This window comes from Stylophora pistillata, chromosome 1 (assembly GCF_964205215.1).
Source record: "Stylophora pistillata chromosome 1, jaStyPist1.2, whole genome shotgun sequence".
Lineage (NCBI taxonomy): Eukaryota > Metazoa > Cnidaria > Anthozoa > Scleractinia > Pocilloporidae > Stylophora > Stylophora pistillata.
Genome location: NC_142519.1, coordinates 54,732,430 through 54,751,636, shown reverse-complemented (window position 1 = coordinate 54,751,636; position 19,207 = coordinate 54,732,430). Strand labels below are relative to the sequence as shown.

The window sequence follows — 19,207 nt, the reverse complement described above, 5'->3', positions numbered from 1 at the left end:
ACCAACAGATATGAAGTGCTTGCCTTGTTTTGTATGTTGTGTATTTCCTGCAAGCTACAAACTAAGGAAAAGCGATGAAGTCCGGGAAGTCTGGGAAGGAGACATTGAGGATACAAAATAGATGTCGTATTTGGAGGAAGTTTTCCGTTGCTTAGTAGCGTTGAGTCTGGCGCCAATTCTTGATAAAAAAAAAACAAGCATAACAAAATTTACTCTGTTTTTTAAATGTGATTGGTGCATTGAGCGTTTTGATCATACGGAACATCAACTATTCTATGCATCAATGATAACTTTGCCACATAAGTAAGCATTTTTTTTGAAGATAGGAGTTAGATCTTTCGTTTTGCATAATTTTTATTAGGTTCTATTCAAAGACGATGTGGTTTTTGAAAAAATAACTTAGGTGCAATTTTTTTGTCATTCTGTCATTTTCTTTCCTAGTATAGTATAGCTTTTACTTTAAGAACAAAACCAAAAGTGAAAATAGAAAACTTTCCTCCTATTGTCATGATATTATCCACAACTCTGTGAAATGAATATTCGCCCACAGCAGACGAATGCTATTCACACATCCAGTGCTTCTTGGCAACACAAACACCGCTCTCTCAAGTCAAGTTGATCCTGCGAAATATTATCAATAACATGCAGCCTATTGAAGAGGATTCCAATATGATTATATTTCGACGTACGGCTAAGATGAAACTGAAAATTGCTTTAGCAGTTTTTGTGTCTGCTGTTGTTTTTGTGTTTGTTTTATATTACATCAGCAAAGGACATAATCCGATGGTGGAAATGAAGAGCCAAGTCGGCTTGCTGTTGGCGAAATATAATAACAACGAACGAGAATATGAAAGCCATGAATACTCGACACGAACGATAGAGACTCACTCCACAGAAAACCCGTTACCAGCTGCGAAACAAAGTATCAAAACAGACTCCGCAGAAGGGACAGATGTCTCAGGTGGAGAAAACCACCTCTCGTCTAGCGAAGGAGACAACTCAATGAAGGGAAAACCCTCCGAACACGAACTCGGACATATCCAATTATCGAACAGTAAGCCAGACCCTCGAAGAAATAATGAGCTAGTTACGAGTGATATCATCGATTACCGAGAAGGCGTCTTACCAAATGCGAGGAAAACATTTTATAGGGAGGCATGGCCGAAAAACCGGGATAACGAAAAAGGAACAGTGTTATTCCTGCACGGGATAGATCTGACCTCTGCAGTGTGGATCAACATTGGAACATTTCAAATCTTAGCAGAATTAGGACATAGAGCATTGGCTGTGGATTTACCAGGACACGGGAATTCCGGCAATGAAAATATTCCTTACTCACGGGATGATATTTTGGGCTATATGACAAATTTATTCACTGCATTGGATCTCCATAAACCGGTGTTGGTTGCGCCGTCTAAAAGCGGCGAGTACGCCATGCCTCTACTGATGGCCTACCCTCGCATTCTCCGAGGACTTGTTGCTATAGCTCCTTCCAGCACCTCACAATACCTTCTAAAGGACTATGAGAAACTCTCTGTTCCAATGCTGGTTTTGTTTGGGGAGAAAGATCAAACAATGCTCAGCGCATCATCCCTTGACAGTTTGTTGCACGTCCCCAATCGCAAAGTTTATATGATCAGGAATACGACGCATGCTTGTTATGTGGATCATCCTCCCACCTTTCATAAACTACTCCTCGAGTTTTTGGACAGATTGGATAAAGAAGACCTTCATCTCTAGCTAGAGAAATCGCCACAAAGACAAAATCAGAAATTGTTCATTGCATTCGGTTGCCCACTAGGATCACGGTAAAAGCGACACTTGCGAGCCAACCTTTTCTTGTTCAAATGATCATAAAAAGCAATTCCAGATATGTTTTTTCCCTTTCAACCTTAGAACTCTTAAACATTCAGCCACAGGCCAAAGTTGCTTGCTTCTCCCGCCATAATGAGTCACATAGGTTTGCACGCGTGCTCTCCTCATATTAAAATAACGAATTGAAATTTTCTTCGTGAAAACAATCATCATGCAATTACGATTCGCTTATGGAGGTCTGTGAACAAAGCGCCTCAGGAGAGTTAAGAGGGCTATCCCGTTTCAGCCACTGTAACACACCATAAACAGGTGGCATCTCTATCTTCACCAATCCTTGCATTTTAATACACATAGAAATTGAGAATTTTTAATCAGTACCATTCCAAATACAATAAATCGTTTTTATGTAAATGAAAATAAATAGGAGGTAAGTTTGATTTTCTTGTAGTGGCCATGGTATTAAGCGGATGTCGTAAGGAACACAGAGACTATGTCGTCGCCCGAAAAAATTAAACTGTTCTCCTTTTTCTCCTAGTTCTTTCGTTTTTATGGGCCCCTTCCCTTGTCCCCTCTGATATCGGCGCATGTTTTTGTTGAGCAAGGCTTGGTCCATCTTGACTCGAGAAAATCCTGCTCGATCAGGGATCAAAATATCCAATTTAAAGGGTTATTAGTGTCGATGCGAAGTTGGGTTCGAATTTCAGCTATTAAGAATAGTATTGATCGAAGTGGTAATTACAAACGGGATCTCAGTGGATCGTTCAGGGGAAAGCAACAAAAACAACCAAAAAAGTATAAAGATTGAACGTGTAAATAACAAACAAACAGTGCAGAATCAGTTACAGGAGGCACAGAATAATCTTTTTCGGATTTAATGTTTGAGTGACGTTACACTTCAAGAGATAAATGCCTCAGCGAGGTTGAAAAAGTAACAGTAAAGTAAATGAAACGTAAAATCGTCGTTCATTTATTTTCCAGAACAACACGGGAGATGTAAACTGCAGCAGTAATTATATGTAAATTCCTTGGGGTCATGCACATTGGAGGAACTCAGCAGGGCGTAAGACCAAGGCGAGTTTAAGGAACGCCGCGATCTTATCTTTTCTGCAGGTGCTGCGCTAACGCCTCCAACACAAACAACGAGGAACAAAATCAAAGTGAACTTCATCTGAGGAAGCAAGAAAAACATTAAGTTGGGCACATTCTTCCGAAATGTAAAGCTACATTAAAGAAATAGAGAAACCTTGGCTGTGCTCTGTTCTGTTTCAAAGCACGCAGGAAGCGGCCAGAGCACGAAAGAAGTGTCCTCTTGAGTGATCTAGCCGCTTCCAAAGTGCTTTATAACGGAAGAGAGCAAAGACAAGGCTTCCCCATTTGTTTTATTATAACGAATCCGTTAAATTCCCCACGCACTACTATCAATTTTCAAAAAAAAATTTATTTCCAAAGCGAACAACAGTGTCGTTAACATGCTCTATAATCTCATTAAACAGGCTACAATAACCAATCAAAATGGTTCAATTAATCTGATTGGCTGAACAAGACTAGAGATGTTAAAAATGTCAAACCATCAAGGTTCACAAACCATCAAAGTTCAAAATCTGCTAAAGCTCATAAACTGAAATGGTTCGGCAAGTCGAATTTAACACTCGCTTGCCTGAGGCTTTTTAGTCTCAATATTCAGTGAATTGTTTTCTGCTCACGTTATCATAACGTCAGTCTTGCATGGCAAGGAGTGAAAAGCAGTAAATATGACAAATCAAGAGACTCAAACAAAACAAAACAATATTTATCATATTGAACGCAGCCAAATGCACTTCAACTCTCGCTAAAAATGGATGGAAGTACCTTGCTGAGATAAGATCTTGAAGGCGTTTCGTCTCTTTATTTCGGTTCGTCTTTGCCAACTTGTAAAACGACCTTAAACATTATAGAAACCGCGATAGCTCACTAACACTAACTACTCTCATTTTTCTTGGGGCTCTTGCGGCTGCCGGAATCGATCATGAAATTACGTGGAAGGCAGGAAAAAGATACTGACTTGAATCGCAATATTACATTATTACAGTCAGATTAATCAGATATTTTCCCTAAACAATCAAGTTCGTAAACATACCTTTCAAACAAGTTTGGGTGTGAATTGCAGTGCAACAGCTTACAAAATGCTGCCTATGAGCACAACACGTCCTAAATGAAGCAATTCATGGTTATGTTAAATATTGACTGGTCTTGAAAACTTAGGTCAACCTTTCAACCAATCAGATACATTTGCTGTGTGAATTTACATCAAGGAGGTAATATTTGCGTGACCGGAAATGCGTAGAAGCCAACTACATTGTACAAAAGCGAAACTTTGTGTAAACTTAAGTTTTTTTCGGACCACCAAATATCCTAAGAATAAGCCCATCATTTTTTAATGGAGAGATCTACACCACTTTAAGATAAAGAATCTCGTGTGAAATATAATTCGTGATGTTACGCACTTCGGAAACGATTTATTAGCTGGTCTTGATATCAAGCGTTTAATTGTAGTTTAGAAAGTGACGAGCTCAAAAGCAGCAATTTTAATGACATAATTTCCATTCTTTTGTCTCGAACAAGAGAACAAAAGTGATGACCAAGCGAGCGACAGCGGTCTTAAAAGATAAGTGTAGTCTTCTTGATTAAAAAAACGGAAACAATAGGCAAAACCAATTTAGACACTCCCACGCATCAGACACCAACGGAGTTAATTGACTTGTACTCACGTTATTTTTATCACTTATCCTATTTCGTGCTCTTGTCCTATGCACCTTGATTGTCGTAACTATATTATAGACAATTAAGGGCACTCTTTGGACGTTGGTTGCATACCTAGTTTTCCGGCGTTCGTATAAAAGAATACTTCGTGTGGAAAAGAATCAATTTGAAATTGGCTGCTTGGGTTTTCCCTGAAAGCTTTCAAACGTTCCTCGTAGCTCAGCGAATTTCGTGGATGGAAAACCAAGCAACCGAAGTAATAAGAAATACGTGTTACTATCAACAGTGTATTGAAAAGCTTTGCTGATGCTTAAAATCGGAGCAAAAGATGACATACCTCAACCCCTGCATGAATCAGTTGATTGTTAAGGTTATTTAAGTAAATCGCGTATTTCACTCAGACTGGTCAGTACGCATTTCAGTACGTTATAATTTTTCGCCATCCATCATGGATCTGCATGTATGGTTTATCCAAGAGTACGATCGCAGCCCTCATTAGAAAACAGAACAAAAATGAAGTTTTCCCATCGATGAAATTATTTGCTTAACAACATTAATTTCTCTCATGCATGCATGCATCTCATCTGAAACACCATGGCTGTCGTTATTATGGTCATGAATGAAGTAAAGGATAAAATGTTGAATCACAGTCCAAAAGTAGTCATGACGGAATCACACCAAATACAGTCGCACTGCGCAGAGAATATTAGCTTTTAACACAGCAAGATCTTATGATTAAATCAGACACTGATAGGCCTTGACTGGAAAACTTAAGTGAAGCGTTGAAAATCGATCACATTCATACACAATGAGAATTTACTATTTAGGGGATAATATTTGTGTGACCATAAATGCGCAAAATCCAATTTCGTACAACATCTTTACAGCTTAATAAAATACATTGTACAAAACCGAAACTTTTTGTTAACTTGACTTTTATTATTTCTCTGACTAAATATCTCAGTAGGAAGCCCACCATTTCATAGTTCAGACTCTATTTTGAATAATTTAGACCATGTGTAGGGGTCTAGAAGTGTTTACACCAACACAAAATAAAGTGATCGATTCGTAACCTTACGCACTCTGGAAAACAACTTCAATTCCAGTAAATGCCTGAATTTTTAATTCATTTTTTCAGGCTTTATTTTCAGCGCTACTCAAGTACTGCTCAATATTATTCAAATGTGCTTCGTACAGTTCTAATAACGCGCGAGACGAGTACAAATATCACGCGATATTTGTACTCCAGAAATATCCGCAAAATTCGCCAGCACTGAAAAAACAATTAGGCGCGTTGGGTAGTAAATCTCTTATTAAACATTTTGTCGTGTAGTCACGGATCGCTGAGTATTTTTACTCGTTATTTGTATTTTGACTCGCCCTACGGGCTCGTCAAAATACGGCACAACTCGTTAAAATACTCAGCGATGCTACACAACAAAACGTCTAATAAGATATATTTATACTTCGAAGATCCCTGTCATTTATATTTAAACCGCAGTTCACATATATAATTTTCATATGTTGACAGTCATTGATTCATCACTTCATAGACTTATTAAAAATCAACATAATAACCAGTTTCCAGTTTGCTTGTTAGCTCAGTTAGTAGAGCACTGCCCGGTAGTACAGAAACACAGGTAACTTTTAACTTTGGACCAAAAGCCTCTACTAATGCTTTAAAATTGGAGCGACCACCGGATGAAATAGTTGATTGTTAGGGTACGTCGATGAAATAAGTCGCGTATTTTACCCAGACTGGTTATCAAGAGCTTCTGTGCGCGACACGTGTATGCTTTTGGCTAAGAGAAGCTAGGTATTCGCCATAAAGAAGTAAGTAAGTAAGCTCTTAATTTAATGAGGGCACTACTTAATAGCCAAAAGGTTAATAACCTTATGGCCCTCACACAATATATTTACATATATTAATACTAATAGAGACATAATAAGTAAAAATAAATACATTATTTTAAAAAATTAAAGATGAAAAAGCTTACAATAAAAATGAACCTATTCGGAACCTATCCGGAAACAATAAAAATGAACCTATTCGGTTCGTGGATCCTCATTTTTGTTTTATCCAAGAAAACGATTTGAGCACCAAAAGATGGGCGCTGATCAATAGATAGAAAGGCAAAGGCAAAGTTTTCCGATGGTGAAAATGGTTCGCACAATAACGTTGATTTCTCTCATGCATCTTATCTCGAACCCCATGGCTGTTGTTATTAAGGTCATGAACAAAGAAAAGGATAAAATGTTGAATCTCAATCTTTAAGTCGAAGTATGGCTAATAATTACAACGAAGGAACCACGCCGATTGTAATTGGACTGCACAAAGAATATTTCATTAAAACATGCACCCATGTCCACAAACATACCTTTTGGCGAACTTTGTTTGCAAACTGAAGTGGAGATTTTGACTTAGTCACGGCTACTGCGATAATGACTAACTTTTTTTTTAACTGGGCGTTGTTCGCCACGTCGTGTGATGTTTCAGTAATTTTCAGATATCAGTTATTGAAAGCGAGGTATTGTTCTTTTATCATGACCAAGTCACTCGATGTAAAGTCATGGTGAGAAATAAATAAATGTAATCGGAATCTTTTTTTTCTTGTTAAACTTTTCAACGTAGATGGTGGTGTGAATATGAAGAAGGAGCCAAACGTCCTCGTCCGAATTGAAGACTTATATACTTCTCGCCTTTTTTCTCATTTTTCTACATGACTCCGCAGTTGAAACATCACTCTCCCTTGGATTCATAGGCAAATTAATCGAAAGCCATATCTGGACTCCAGGATCTGAGCCGTAGGGGAATCATAGACACTTACCCGGCTATCGTACACAAATTGACTTCGTTACGTGGGATTACCTGTTGATAATCAGGCGTGATGAAACACTCACCTGTAAGAGAAGTTACGTAATACAGAAGGCTTACTTTTTCAGGAGGGATGGGTGGTTAGTTTCAGTTTGTTATTCCACCCTTTCTCTAATGTGCTTTAAATAGATTTAAAAAGTTGCTGCTTTCTCGCTTATTTACCTAGTTCATCTCCGCTGACAATGAGTCGGAAGGTCAAAATCTTACGGTTAAAAGAAAATAAAAAGAGGTAAAAGAAAACATAAACAACAACAACAACAGTTATTGATGGTTCCCTTGTCGCCGGATACTTGTTCACCTCTTGCCATCGTGTGGCATGAAAATTAGAAAACGCGGTCAGGGAAAATTCTAAAACAGCATCTATATTTATTACTTTTTTTTTCAGACTCTTAAGTGAGTGGTGTTAACAGAATATGGTTGCCACTCAGTTTGACTTGTTACTACCTGACCGACAATACATGGAGAGAAGCTTATGGCTGTGTTCCTTGCCAACTCCGAATAACGGCTTTAAGAACAAATTCCTTTCTTAAGATTGGCAGAAAAGTGTAACATTTGTTTGCGGAACTATGCGCTTTGGTCAAGTAGTGGAGTTAGCGCTATATAAATTGTGTTAAATGAAATTAAATTGACTCAATACCCGATGCAGTTCATTTGTTATAAATAGAACGAGGTCTCTTCAAAGATCATGGACTGATCATGTTAAAAACTATAGTTAATAACTATCGTGGGGACATACAAAGTTTTTGAGGAAAAAAAAAGACATTAACGAAAGGCGTCGAAGTCTTTGGTACATATTAATCAAGTATACTAGGAGATAAGATATCCGTGAAAAAGGGCGGGAAAACATGCAGATGCTTGCGATGAAAATGCTTTTGCAAGCTCGGAAAAAGAAGGCACTCGCACGAGGGCTGCGAGATTGGCAGCACGTGTGCACGCTTCAAGATATGAAACGACTCCAAAAGCGCGGGAAATTTAGCATTAGACCTGTTAGCAACAGTAAGAAAAATCGCGAGTGCAGCGTCATGCCATGCATAAGTGATACGACACTACTTTGTTAATACATCATCGATAATTCAAGTGATATCGATTACCACGTACCACAGTTGTGCAGACGTATTGTTTATCAGTCACACAACTCTTTTTTTCATAAGAAAGTATGATACTTTCAGATAACTATTACGTTTATCGAAATTTTCCGATTTTCTCTTGAATTAAACCATTGGCAACATTTTGGCTTAAGATTCATGTTCTCTGTAAAACATCCGCCTCTTGCAAACCAAACGCGAGGGCCGTATATTGGCCTGAGTTCTGGGCAATATGGACTGAGTCCTGCGAGGTTCGTACAAAAGCGAACTAAGAGCTAATATTCCACAATACGGCTCGAGCAAGCGAGGTCAGTAATAGGGGAAATTACGTGGCCTCGCGGGGATAAGAATTTTATCTTTGAGCGCTGTAAGTATCTCTTCCGAGAAAGTAAAATTCGTATCCCCGAGCGGCCATGTAATATTCTGTTTATTTTATGGAAGGGACTAGATAACATCGACCTAAACCAGATGAGTAATCGATATGTCGGCGACGTCTTACAAAATGAACCCTCGACTTCCGCTCATTTGATCGATGATATAATAATATAATAATAATAATGATATAATAAAATATAAGATATAATATAATATTATAATGTATAATATAATATGATATATAATGATATAGAATATAATATATAATATAATATATAATATATTAATATGAACTGTTAATGTCAAAAATTGACTCTTTTTCCTCAAATCAATATTCTCACGGCGATCGATCAAATGAGCGGAAGTCGAGGGTAACAGACAGATGACTCATCTGGTTTAGGTCGATGTTATCTAGTGCCTTCCTTATTTTATAGATACTGATAAAATTTCGACATAAAACACAACTTTTTTTGTTTATTTTCGAAACAGCAAAATAGTGCAATTAAAGTGGTCACCTATCAAAAACCCTGTTACAAAAATGTTATAAAACTCAAATATAAAGTTATAAAGGAGAAATAAAGACAATAATACATATATTTTCTGTTCCAATAAGAAATTTTAAAAGAACCGGCCACGCACCTGAGCGGAAAGCTCTCTCTTGTAATTGGCTAATGGTGTTAGTAACCATGGTGACACCAGTATTCTCACACGTGAAAGATAAAAATAGTATCTTCACTGCGCGCGATGAAGAGATGATTTTTTAGTTAAAGGGAAAATCCTGGTATTTCATCAGTATCTATATGACAAAGTAGTTTATTACATGGCACTCGGACTAAACTTTGAGTTTGCTAGCTTTTGTGAACAAAAATACACGGCTTCTGACCGTTTACGCGGAAACAGTCCGTATGGCAAAACACCGACCAAGTAACAACCAATCTTCACGCTCGTTTCCACTGCAAGATTACCTTGCCATATATAATTGTATTGCGATGTTCATATTCATTAACGCCCATACGCCTTCGCCTCAAATGAATTTAAACCGGTTTTCTATCTTTCAATTTGAGTAAACATAATCATTCTTGTTAAAAACTGAAGTTCATACTACATCTTCCTGTTATGAATGCAATTGACAGGCAGTTTAAGGCTAGAAATTTCATCTTCAAACTAGTAAAAGTGCTTAAATTGATGTTTGGCGCACTTCTTGGTCGTTAGGTTTGTCTGCATAAAAGTGTGTACGCACAGTTAAGACGAAACATGTTTGCGCTTGTTTGGCAAAATATCTTACAAAAGCTGATGGAGGAATTTACCTGTGTTTGAATACGTAAAGAGAGCCGAGGGAACTCTCAAAAGTTAGGCAAACCATCGACTGCGGCTAATGTTTACATAAATCTCACCAGTTCTTTTTTCCTCTTAGTGTTTGGATGAGGTTTCGGAAACATAGAAAGGTACTTTATTCCATAGATGTCACTACGACAAGTTTTTCTGAACTCCACATGCTACAAATCGGTCGCTGTTTGTTTATTATGGAGACAACCCTCAAATGTTTGATCCACAGAAGTTTGAATCCGGGTCCAAACATAAATGAAAGTATTAATAATTAACAATTATCCACGGTACTGCAGGTGAAGAACTGTTTTAGTATATACTGCAAACATACCAAAAAATAAGTTTATTTCTATCAATATACACGGGAAAAACGACACTTGCTGGCCAACCTTTTCTTCTTTAGGTGAGAAATAAATACCAAAAAGGGAGGTATTTATCTGACTTATTTGATGACATTATTCATGAGGGATCGTTCTATAACGATCCTCTCTTCAAGGGGCCAAAGACCAGCTAATTAGTACGGTTGAATAAAGGCTGATAGTTTCGAAAGAAACTGTTTGAGGCTGCGTCGGTGGGGGTAACGAAATAATTTGGATACATCAACAAAATTGAAATGGTAAATTGGCCACCGTAACGATTACAAAAGCTGACGTTTCGAGCGTTAGCCCTTCGTCGGAGCGAAGGGCTTACGCTCGAGCGTTAGTCACACCTTCGTCGGTTCATAGCAAATACGATGAAAGCAACCTGATATGTGCGTATCTCACGAGACTATGAAAAGTTGCTGCGAATTCCACCGTAACAAGCGCTAGACTTTTTGTACTTTGATATATTGGCGAGTCCACAAGGGACTTCATATTGCACTTTCTTTGTTTTTTGTTTACGTGTTCTATTTTTTGATATTTTGTTTTTGTTCCTGTGTACTAGTTTTTCGGTAAATGTGTACAAATGTTTTTCAACGACTCATTTCACTGTTTTTGTGCTGTTATTATGGACGGCATGTATAGCGACGAGGAGCTTTTCTTACTCAAATTAATTTTTGAGAAGAAATATTACAACACAATTTTAGCATTGATTCTATTTTTGACGGTCTAGTAGCTAGTGATGAGCCTGCTCCATGAATGTGTGTGCGGAATAATTAAAGCAAGTAGTAACTGAAAAAAGCATCAAGGATGGATGGACAGACCCATCGAATTGCCTAGAAGCGGTAAGAAAGATTTTGATCGTTGCCGATGAAAAACTTAAGAAGAGGAAGGAATCTCGAATACCGCCAAACATAAGAATAAATACATCGTGGGCAGTTCGCACTTGGTCTGAATGGGCAGTGGAACGAAACGGAATGATCCCTGAAACGAAGGATTTCTACAAATAAAATCCCTCATTTACAATCCAATTCAATTCATCAGCCCCGCTCTTCCCTGCTACATTATCATGCCCTCCCCGGACTTTAAGTTTTTTAATATTCAACAGGGTTGTAAGTGAAATAAAGGTTGTCGAATAACAAAAGAAAAGGTGTGAATCATGAAATGAATGATCTTTAAAATAAATTCTAGATATACCATAGTGCCATAGTTTTTTTCTCTTTCAACCTTAGAAGTCTAAAGCTTTCAGCCACACGCCAAAGTTGCTTGCATCTCCCGCCATAATGAGTTATATGGATTTGCGCGCGTGCTCTCCTCAAATTAAAATAACGAATTTAAATTTTATTCGTGAAAACAATCATCATGCAATAACGATTCGCTTATGGATGTCTGAAAAAAACGCCTCAGGAATAGTAAGTGGGCTGTCTGGTGGCGTCTCTATCTTCACCGTTTCATGCATTTTGAAACACATAGAAATTGAGAGTTTTTAATCAATATCATTCCCTATACAATTCTTTCGGTGGTCATGGTATCGACCTGTTATTCTTAAATCTAGGCTCTCTTGTTATGTGGATGTCGTAAGGAGCACGGAGACTACGTATATCAATAAGTGGTACCCAATAAAGAACTTTTTTACATTACCTTGTCGAGTTTGTAATGAGTGGTAAACAAGGTAAATGTTTAATGAATTCAGCCGAAAAGCGCAACTGTTTTGGTACCAAATCGTTACAATTGAAATTCGAAAGAGTTTTTGACCTAAAAAAAAGAAAACAAAAACAAAAAAATAACCTTGCCTAATAAAGAGTAAATAAATTTTTGTTAGACAAGCTTTTAAGTCTTTAAACAGGACGTCCGCTGAGCATGTCACTCTCAGGCTCGCAACAGACAGTTCATATTTCCGAGTGAAATTTATAATTAAGATGCAGAGGCAAGTTACAGTCTTCATAACTGAGAACATGTTTAAAAGCTTACTGTCACAATGGAAACTCGTAATACCGCAGTGTAATCGTCAATATGGAGTCACCATTTATTTCTGTTTTTTTTTTATCTTAGCTTTAAAGGGGCGGTTTTTTTAAACTTCGTACATTTTTCGGCCGTCCTCTGCATACATACGGTAACTGAAATGTAGCCATTCGCGAAATCCTAACTAAAAACATAAGTTCACTTTTTAATGGACGTCTTCATCTGCGTTGCCGTCCTGAGTGCTAAATGTCCTTATTGTATTTTCGAAACCTATGGTTAAAGGATGTCACTTGTCTTTGAAGAACTTTCTTGTACAAAAACCTGTAATTTGAAAATTCTCTGAGCACACAACTTCTTTTAAAGAACACCTGAAACTTAAACTTACTAAAAGACAGGAACATTTCAAATCAAGAAATAATGGATAATCAGCAAAAAGTAAATATTTTTTTCCCCTCAAGGTTCTAATTCAATGCTGTATAATGCTGTATAGGTTGACTGAAACGTTTAGGTTCATTAAAAGTGGCCTTTCTTGCGGCTAACTCAGACATGGGAATATCTCAGGTGGAAAAGGTAACGTTACTCATCCCAATCTTAAAATAGTGTTTACATTGGAATTAGCTTGAAAGGTCTTCACGCTTATGTTTTCCGTGGAAGAAATTGTAACTTCAGAATGGCTGTTACGCGAGCTTCGTAAAGCTGACCCAATTACACGGCGATCATATAATCTCGCTGAAGTTCTCCATTTCATTCCTGATACTATAAACCCTTTCAGGAAACGATTTTAGGAGAGCTGCTTGTATCTGATTTAAGTAGACGGTAATCATAAAACGTCACTGAAGTTCTCAATTCTTGATACTTATGAACGCTTTCTTTTAGAATACTTCAAACCACTATTATTGTAAACAATATTACCTCGGATGCATAGCCATTTTATTGTAGTCAGAATTTAAAGGGAGGTTTACTTAAAATAACGCTCATCTTGTGCAGCTCATAGACTCAATTTCATTGACAATGATAAACTTGTAGTTTATTCTGTGGGGTACCTAGTTTTAAACTTTCAATGAAACATGAATATGATGCCTTAAACTGGAGAAAGACATTAATGTGAATCCATGTTTTTAATAACTTTTAACTATAACAGGTTGAAACGTAGACATTACAGAATTCAGGTTTAATTACGATACGTTTCATATTAATTTCTATTATTCATGTTCTTTCTTTCTTTTTTGTCTTCTCTCTTTTCTGTTTACGGTTGTCCTTTCTTTTCCTTTTTTTTGGGTGGTCTCCATCCAATTCATTGCTTGTGAGATCTGGAAGTAAAGAAGATGTAGTTTCTTAAGCTTTTATGGTAAAACAATACAAAAATTATTATCATTATTATAATACCAATTATTGTAAGGTAAATGTTTAATGGACTTTGTTCAAAAGCGGCAATTGTTTTAGTACCTAATCGTCCAGTTCGAGTTCACTAGAATGTTGCTGAAATTAAAGTTACCTATCTAAATTATCTTGAAAGTTATTTCGATGCAGCGGTCTGTACAGTGGTAGTGTAATTCCCTGACCTATTGGGATAAAATTAATTGTTTCGAGATATGACAAATCGAGACAAGAAAACAGAAATGTATAATTCTGAACTATAAATAGGTATTCAGATCAACATTCGAGAAAGTACAAAATGGGCGAGGTTATTTGACCTTCGATAAATTTGATATCCTTAAAAAAGTGAGTGGAGACACAAACCAAAATTGAAACGTCGTGTGATGTTGAAAACTTGTATTCTAGAATTAAAAAGAATTATTTGACCATCAGTGATCTACTTGATTTTGAGGCCGATTAAGTTCATTTACATGTAATTTGAAATTGCAGCGAAATTACTGATATCTGTGTACGTGTACGGAATACGTATTTCTAATCAAGAAGTTGCTGAAATTTAAATTACGCTTTGAATGATTTACTCTAATTCGTTTTTGATGCACCTCCTGTAATCCTGGGTTTTAAATATTCCTGAAATAAGCTACTTTAGGACATTATCTGACATAGCACTACTTCGTGTTTTATTCCGCTGTGAAAGGCTCGCACAATATGGTATGCAGATATTTTGTGTATTCTGAAGAAGGAACTAAAGGAACACAAATTATGTTCTTGTTCTGGTTCTCAGTCTCTTTGCCAACAGCGCTGGCATTAGGACTTGGTCGGATGAATACAAATGATATGCATGCCGTAAACTTTGCGGCAGAGATCAGTGGACGCAAGCTTATTGGGGGGGTTATCGAGGAGACAAAAGTGGATTCAGAAGATGCGTGCCAGTGGCAATGTGTGGACGAAAGCCGTTGTATATCTTACAACTTTGGACCGGCGGAAGATGGGAAGATATTCAAATGTCAGCTAAGCGACTGTGATCGATTTGCTGCAGTGGAAAATTTTTACACAAGATGACGAATTTTCCTACAGAGGAATACAGGTATTGTGAAACTGGGTAAAATGAAGGAAATGACAACTGAAAAAAGAAAAAGACAAGCTTTTATTTCTCATAAAAAATCTTCTCTGATTTGATATATACCTCACCAATTTTCCAAGTTGTACCCCTCACTTTCCTTGAACTCATCGGCCCAGAGATTAAAGATCAAGGTAAAAAATCATTCCTTCTGTAAGAAAAGCCAAACAATGCAATTTTTAGAGCTGTTTGAGTTATTGATATTTAAAATTTGTTAGCTAGGACGAAAGGTATAGATGGACGTAGTCAAGACGCCTTTATTCAATTTCAAGGCTCATGTTGGTCCTTAACAGTTTCGCACCTCATTTAGGCGATGTTCATTGAAACTCGCGAGAAAAATCATTTCGCAACCACAGCAAGGAACACGAATTTACATTTTCTAAAGCAAATTCCAAAAACCCATTTGGAACAGCAAAAGAAAGGAAAAGTGAGCAAAGAAAGTTAGAGAAAAGGAAAAGTCTTCCTTTAGCTAGTTTAGACCGGGCTTTCTCTCAGATTCTACCGAAGGCGACTGCTCTCGTTTACCGTTAGATGAAGATTCTTATTTCTCAGTGTTTTGCGAAATGTAACAGAAATTTGCTACTGTTATGCGAAACAAGACGCGATGCAAACGAACTATGAAAATCAAGATCCCAGACAATAGCGCCGGCGAAAACGCTCTTCAAAAGGCCTTTGGGATTATGACATTGATTTTGATGTTGGCTTCATTTTTGCTCGAGAAGGTTTTTGCGTTTTTTACCCGGCTTCAACCGTTTGGAAAGTCTCATCGACGAAAAAAAATGTCGATTCCGTTCATCTCTTTTTTAAATCAGTTGAAGAAAGTTTGAGAGGCACTCAAAAAAATCTGTACTTGTCCTTGAAAGGCCTCTAATTCGAACCATTATAATTCATATTAAGGAAATAAAAATAGTTAATCCAAGATTTTTTTCTTCACAGAGTGCATGTGAGGATGACAGTTTTCAATGCGGCGAAAAGGGAATCTGCATTCCCAACTACAAAGATGGTAGCGTTCGATGCAAATGTGACGATGGCTATGTGGGAAAACCCTGCGGTGAGTTATAGCGTTAGATATTTCATTGACGTCAATCACTACTTATAATAATTAAATAATAAATAATAATTTAGCAATGGACATTCCACTTGGTGGCTCTTCCATGTCCACTGTTTCCTATCACTGCTTAATTATCTATAAGAATAACTTCAAAATGATCTTTGTTTTTTTGTCAACAGATGCTATTAGCTGCTCTCAATTGTTCCAAGATGGTCACAATTCCAGTGGGGTGTTTACCATCAACCCAGATGGCGGCAAAGCAATACAAGTGTTGTGCGATATGAAAACGGATGGTGGAGGTTGGACCGTTTTGCAGAGACGCTTAGACGGCTCTGTTGACTTTTATCTTGGATGGGAATCCTACAAAAAAGGCTTTGGAAATCTAAATAGCGAGTTCTGGCTTGGAAACGACTATATTCACCGTCTCACAGTCACTGATGATGTCATGTTGAGAGTTGACCTAGAAGACTTTGATGGGAACGTCACCTACGCTGAGTACACGACTTTTAAGGTGGCAGACGAGGCTGATAAGTACCGGCTTTTGATTGGAGGATACGGTGGCACGGCTGGTGACTCTATGATACAGCACAAGTGAGACAGGCATTCGTTTGGACTGAGTACCGCATACAGATTATTTTTGAAAAGATTGCCTTTAATTTTGGTGAAAACGACATCTTATCCCTTTCAATGTAATATTAGATATGTGCAAGCAATGAACTTGATAGCGATAAGCTTATCCGTGCACTTGGCTGGTGTAAGAAATCATGAGAGGCTGTTGAAGATACTGCACAGAATGAATCCCAAAATTCTTAGATCTCGATTTGTTCTGCGAAATGACATTACTTCCTTCGGATTAAGGAATTACGAAAATAAATCGGCACTTACACAGCCCACAAGTTTCTGTTACCAAGGTGCTGAAGCGTTAACCGGCCTATTCCAAGTTCTGCGTTCTGTACCTTCGTTAAATGAATTCCCACGAAGACTACATCATGATAGCTTCCTAACGTGACAAGGCATCCTTAGGGCATAATACATTTTATCTTATTTTATAAGTGGGATTAGAGAGATATTTTTCTTGTAAATATGCTGAACGAAATTTCCATCCGAAACAAACAAAGTTAACGACCAATCCTTGTCCATCTGTTTGTCTTATTAGGTGTCTATCTCTACTGTCTCTGTGCAAATTTTTCCATGTAATCCTTAGAGCAGACTAAGCTGCAGAGCCTTTTATCAGAAAACATTCTCCATAAATTTAAGTATGGTAGAGACAGGCTTACATGAAATTTTATTTCATTCCAGCAATACGCAGTTTTCTACGAAAGATCAAGACAACGATCGTGGTCATCACGTGTCCGACTGCGCACAACACTATAAAGGGGCCTGGTGGTACAACGACTGCCATCAATCCAATCTGAACGGATTGTACCTTAGTGGTCCCCATGCTTCTTATGCTGATGGAGTCGTTTGGTATACTTTCAGGGGTGCTCACTACTCACTAAAACGCACCGAGATTAAATTCAAAACCAAGGTATAAGGCGATTTCTATAAAAGAGTAGCTGACAAGGAAACGATTTGAACTTAAACCCGCTATAAACCTAACTTAAAATTAATTAGGAGGAGCATTAAGTAAACGATTTCATAAGTTTATTCAAAAAGAAAAACAACCTGTAACATCAATTACTTTACCGAACTGTTTGTAGAACATTTGTAAAAGCGATGACTACTCATGCAGTGTTGATATTGACTTTCAGTGGGCTGGACTCGTGCGCAAAGCTCATTGGCTGCTAACCTAATTAATTATTCATCCAACCGTCAGAGTGAAAAAAGAGCAGCCATCAAGTGCAACTTCGATGAACTTTTGAAATTTGCGACCAAGATTCTACGGGTACCATTTTACACATTGTAGTGTCCTCCGCAGCCGTTGTTTCGTCACATCACGCGCGTTCTTTCCCCCCAAGCATTGAGGATTTACTTTGACTTGTATTTGAAAGTAGTGGAAAGCATTAAACGAATAAAAAAAACAAGGTTATGTGACAATTCTCTTGGTTTGACCGAAGTGCAGTTGCCTCAGATCCCCGGTACACGTATATGGAAAGAAGTTTTCTGAGTTAGATTTCCCCACATTGTTCATTTAATTAATCACCACAGTTCTTCGCACAGCACAGTTCAAATTTATCCTCTTGAATTGAAACATTATCGCCACAATAGTGTAAAAGCATAATGTTCTTGTCACAGTCCCTTTCAGTTTGTTCTTTATTATTTTCTGACCCAACCTATCAGAAAATCTGGCTCGACTTTGCATATTTTATGATCTAATGAGAGTTTATTGATTAAACCCGTCTCCAAATGGGTTTCTGGCTGCGACGCCCATAAGCGATACAATATATACATGCCGATCTGTACGGATTGTACCTCAGTGGCTCCCCGTACCAGTTTCTGATGAGAACAACTAACTTAGCAATTTGTTTTCCGAAAAAAAAAAAGAAAAGAGAATCCATCTTCCAGTTATGAATTTACAATGCGATTGTTCTGATCAAAACCTCAGCTCTTTAAGTTTTGATGAGAAGTAAAAAGGACCAAACAATGGGGTGTGTATTCTAAGAATGGGATGTTCCTCTTATACTTTTTATCACAGCTTAACCTTGTCCTTGGCTTCTTTTGTAGTCTCTCATTTGATCAAAAGCAAAGTCTAATAAAAATTTGAAGGAGAGCTCGTGTTTGCACTATACAATAATACAATACAATAATTCATTCATGAGATACAAATATTTATCAAACAATTCATCCTGAAATGGAAATCGAGAGGTTAGCATGGCACCCCTATGGATAAATAGCGTAAATGACGAGTACAATCTGAGCCCTATTTACAAGCTATATTAAAATTCAGTATCAATTAGTTTCCAGGTTAGAAATTGTAAAACACGTCTACCAAAAAAGTATTCTAAAAAATTTGTTTAACGTCCACAAAAGTCTTTTTCCAAAGAGAGCAAGTGATCCAGCTTGTACATGTACCATCTCATAGGGCAGACTATTTCATGCATTAATTATCCGGACAAAGAACGAATCCTTATAGCAGTTTTACGGTTGCCTGAAGGGAGGACGAGGAATGCTGGTGACAGTGCTGTA

The 19,207-nt window shown here is 37.5% G+C and overlaps 1 protein-coding gene, 1 long non-coding RNA gene and 1 pseudogene across 2 annotated transcripts; 2 read left to right on the top strand and 1 right to left on the bottom strand.

Annotated features, from left to right (window-relative positions):
* Positions 1-90: 90 nt before the first annotated feature.
* On the top strand, positions 91-2,342 carry LOC148743168 (putative protein-lysine deacylase ABHD14B). Its single transcript, XM_088763098.1, has one exon. The coding sequence runs from the start codon at positions 643-645 to the stop codon at positions 1,738-1,740; it is 1,098 nt and encodes a 365-aa protein (XP_088619224.1). The 5' UTR covers positions 91-642; the 3' UTR covers positions 1,741-2,342.
* Positions 2,343-2,671: 329 nt separating this feature from the next.
* Positions 2,672-4,086, bottom strand: LOC148743167 (uncharacterized). The gene is made up of 3 exons (XR_016002480.1): positions 3,932-4,086; positions 3,664-3,735; positions 2,672-2,983 (listed from the first exon to the last, which is right to left on the bottom strand). It is a non-coding gene; the product is annotated as an uncharacterized LOC148743167 (long non-coding RNA).
* Positions 4,087-14,618: 10,532 nt separating this feature from the next.
* On the top strand, positions 14,619-18,886 carry LOC111320916 (ficolin-2-like; annotated as a pseudogene).
* Positions 18,887-19,207: the final 321 nt, after the last annotated feature.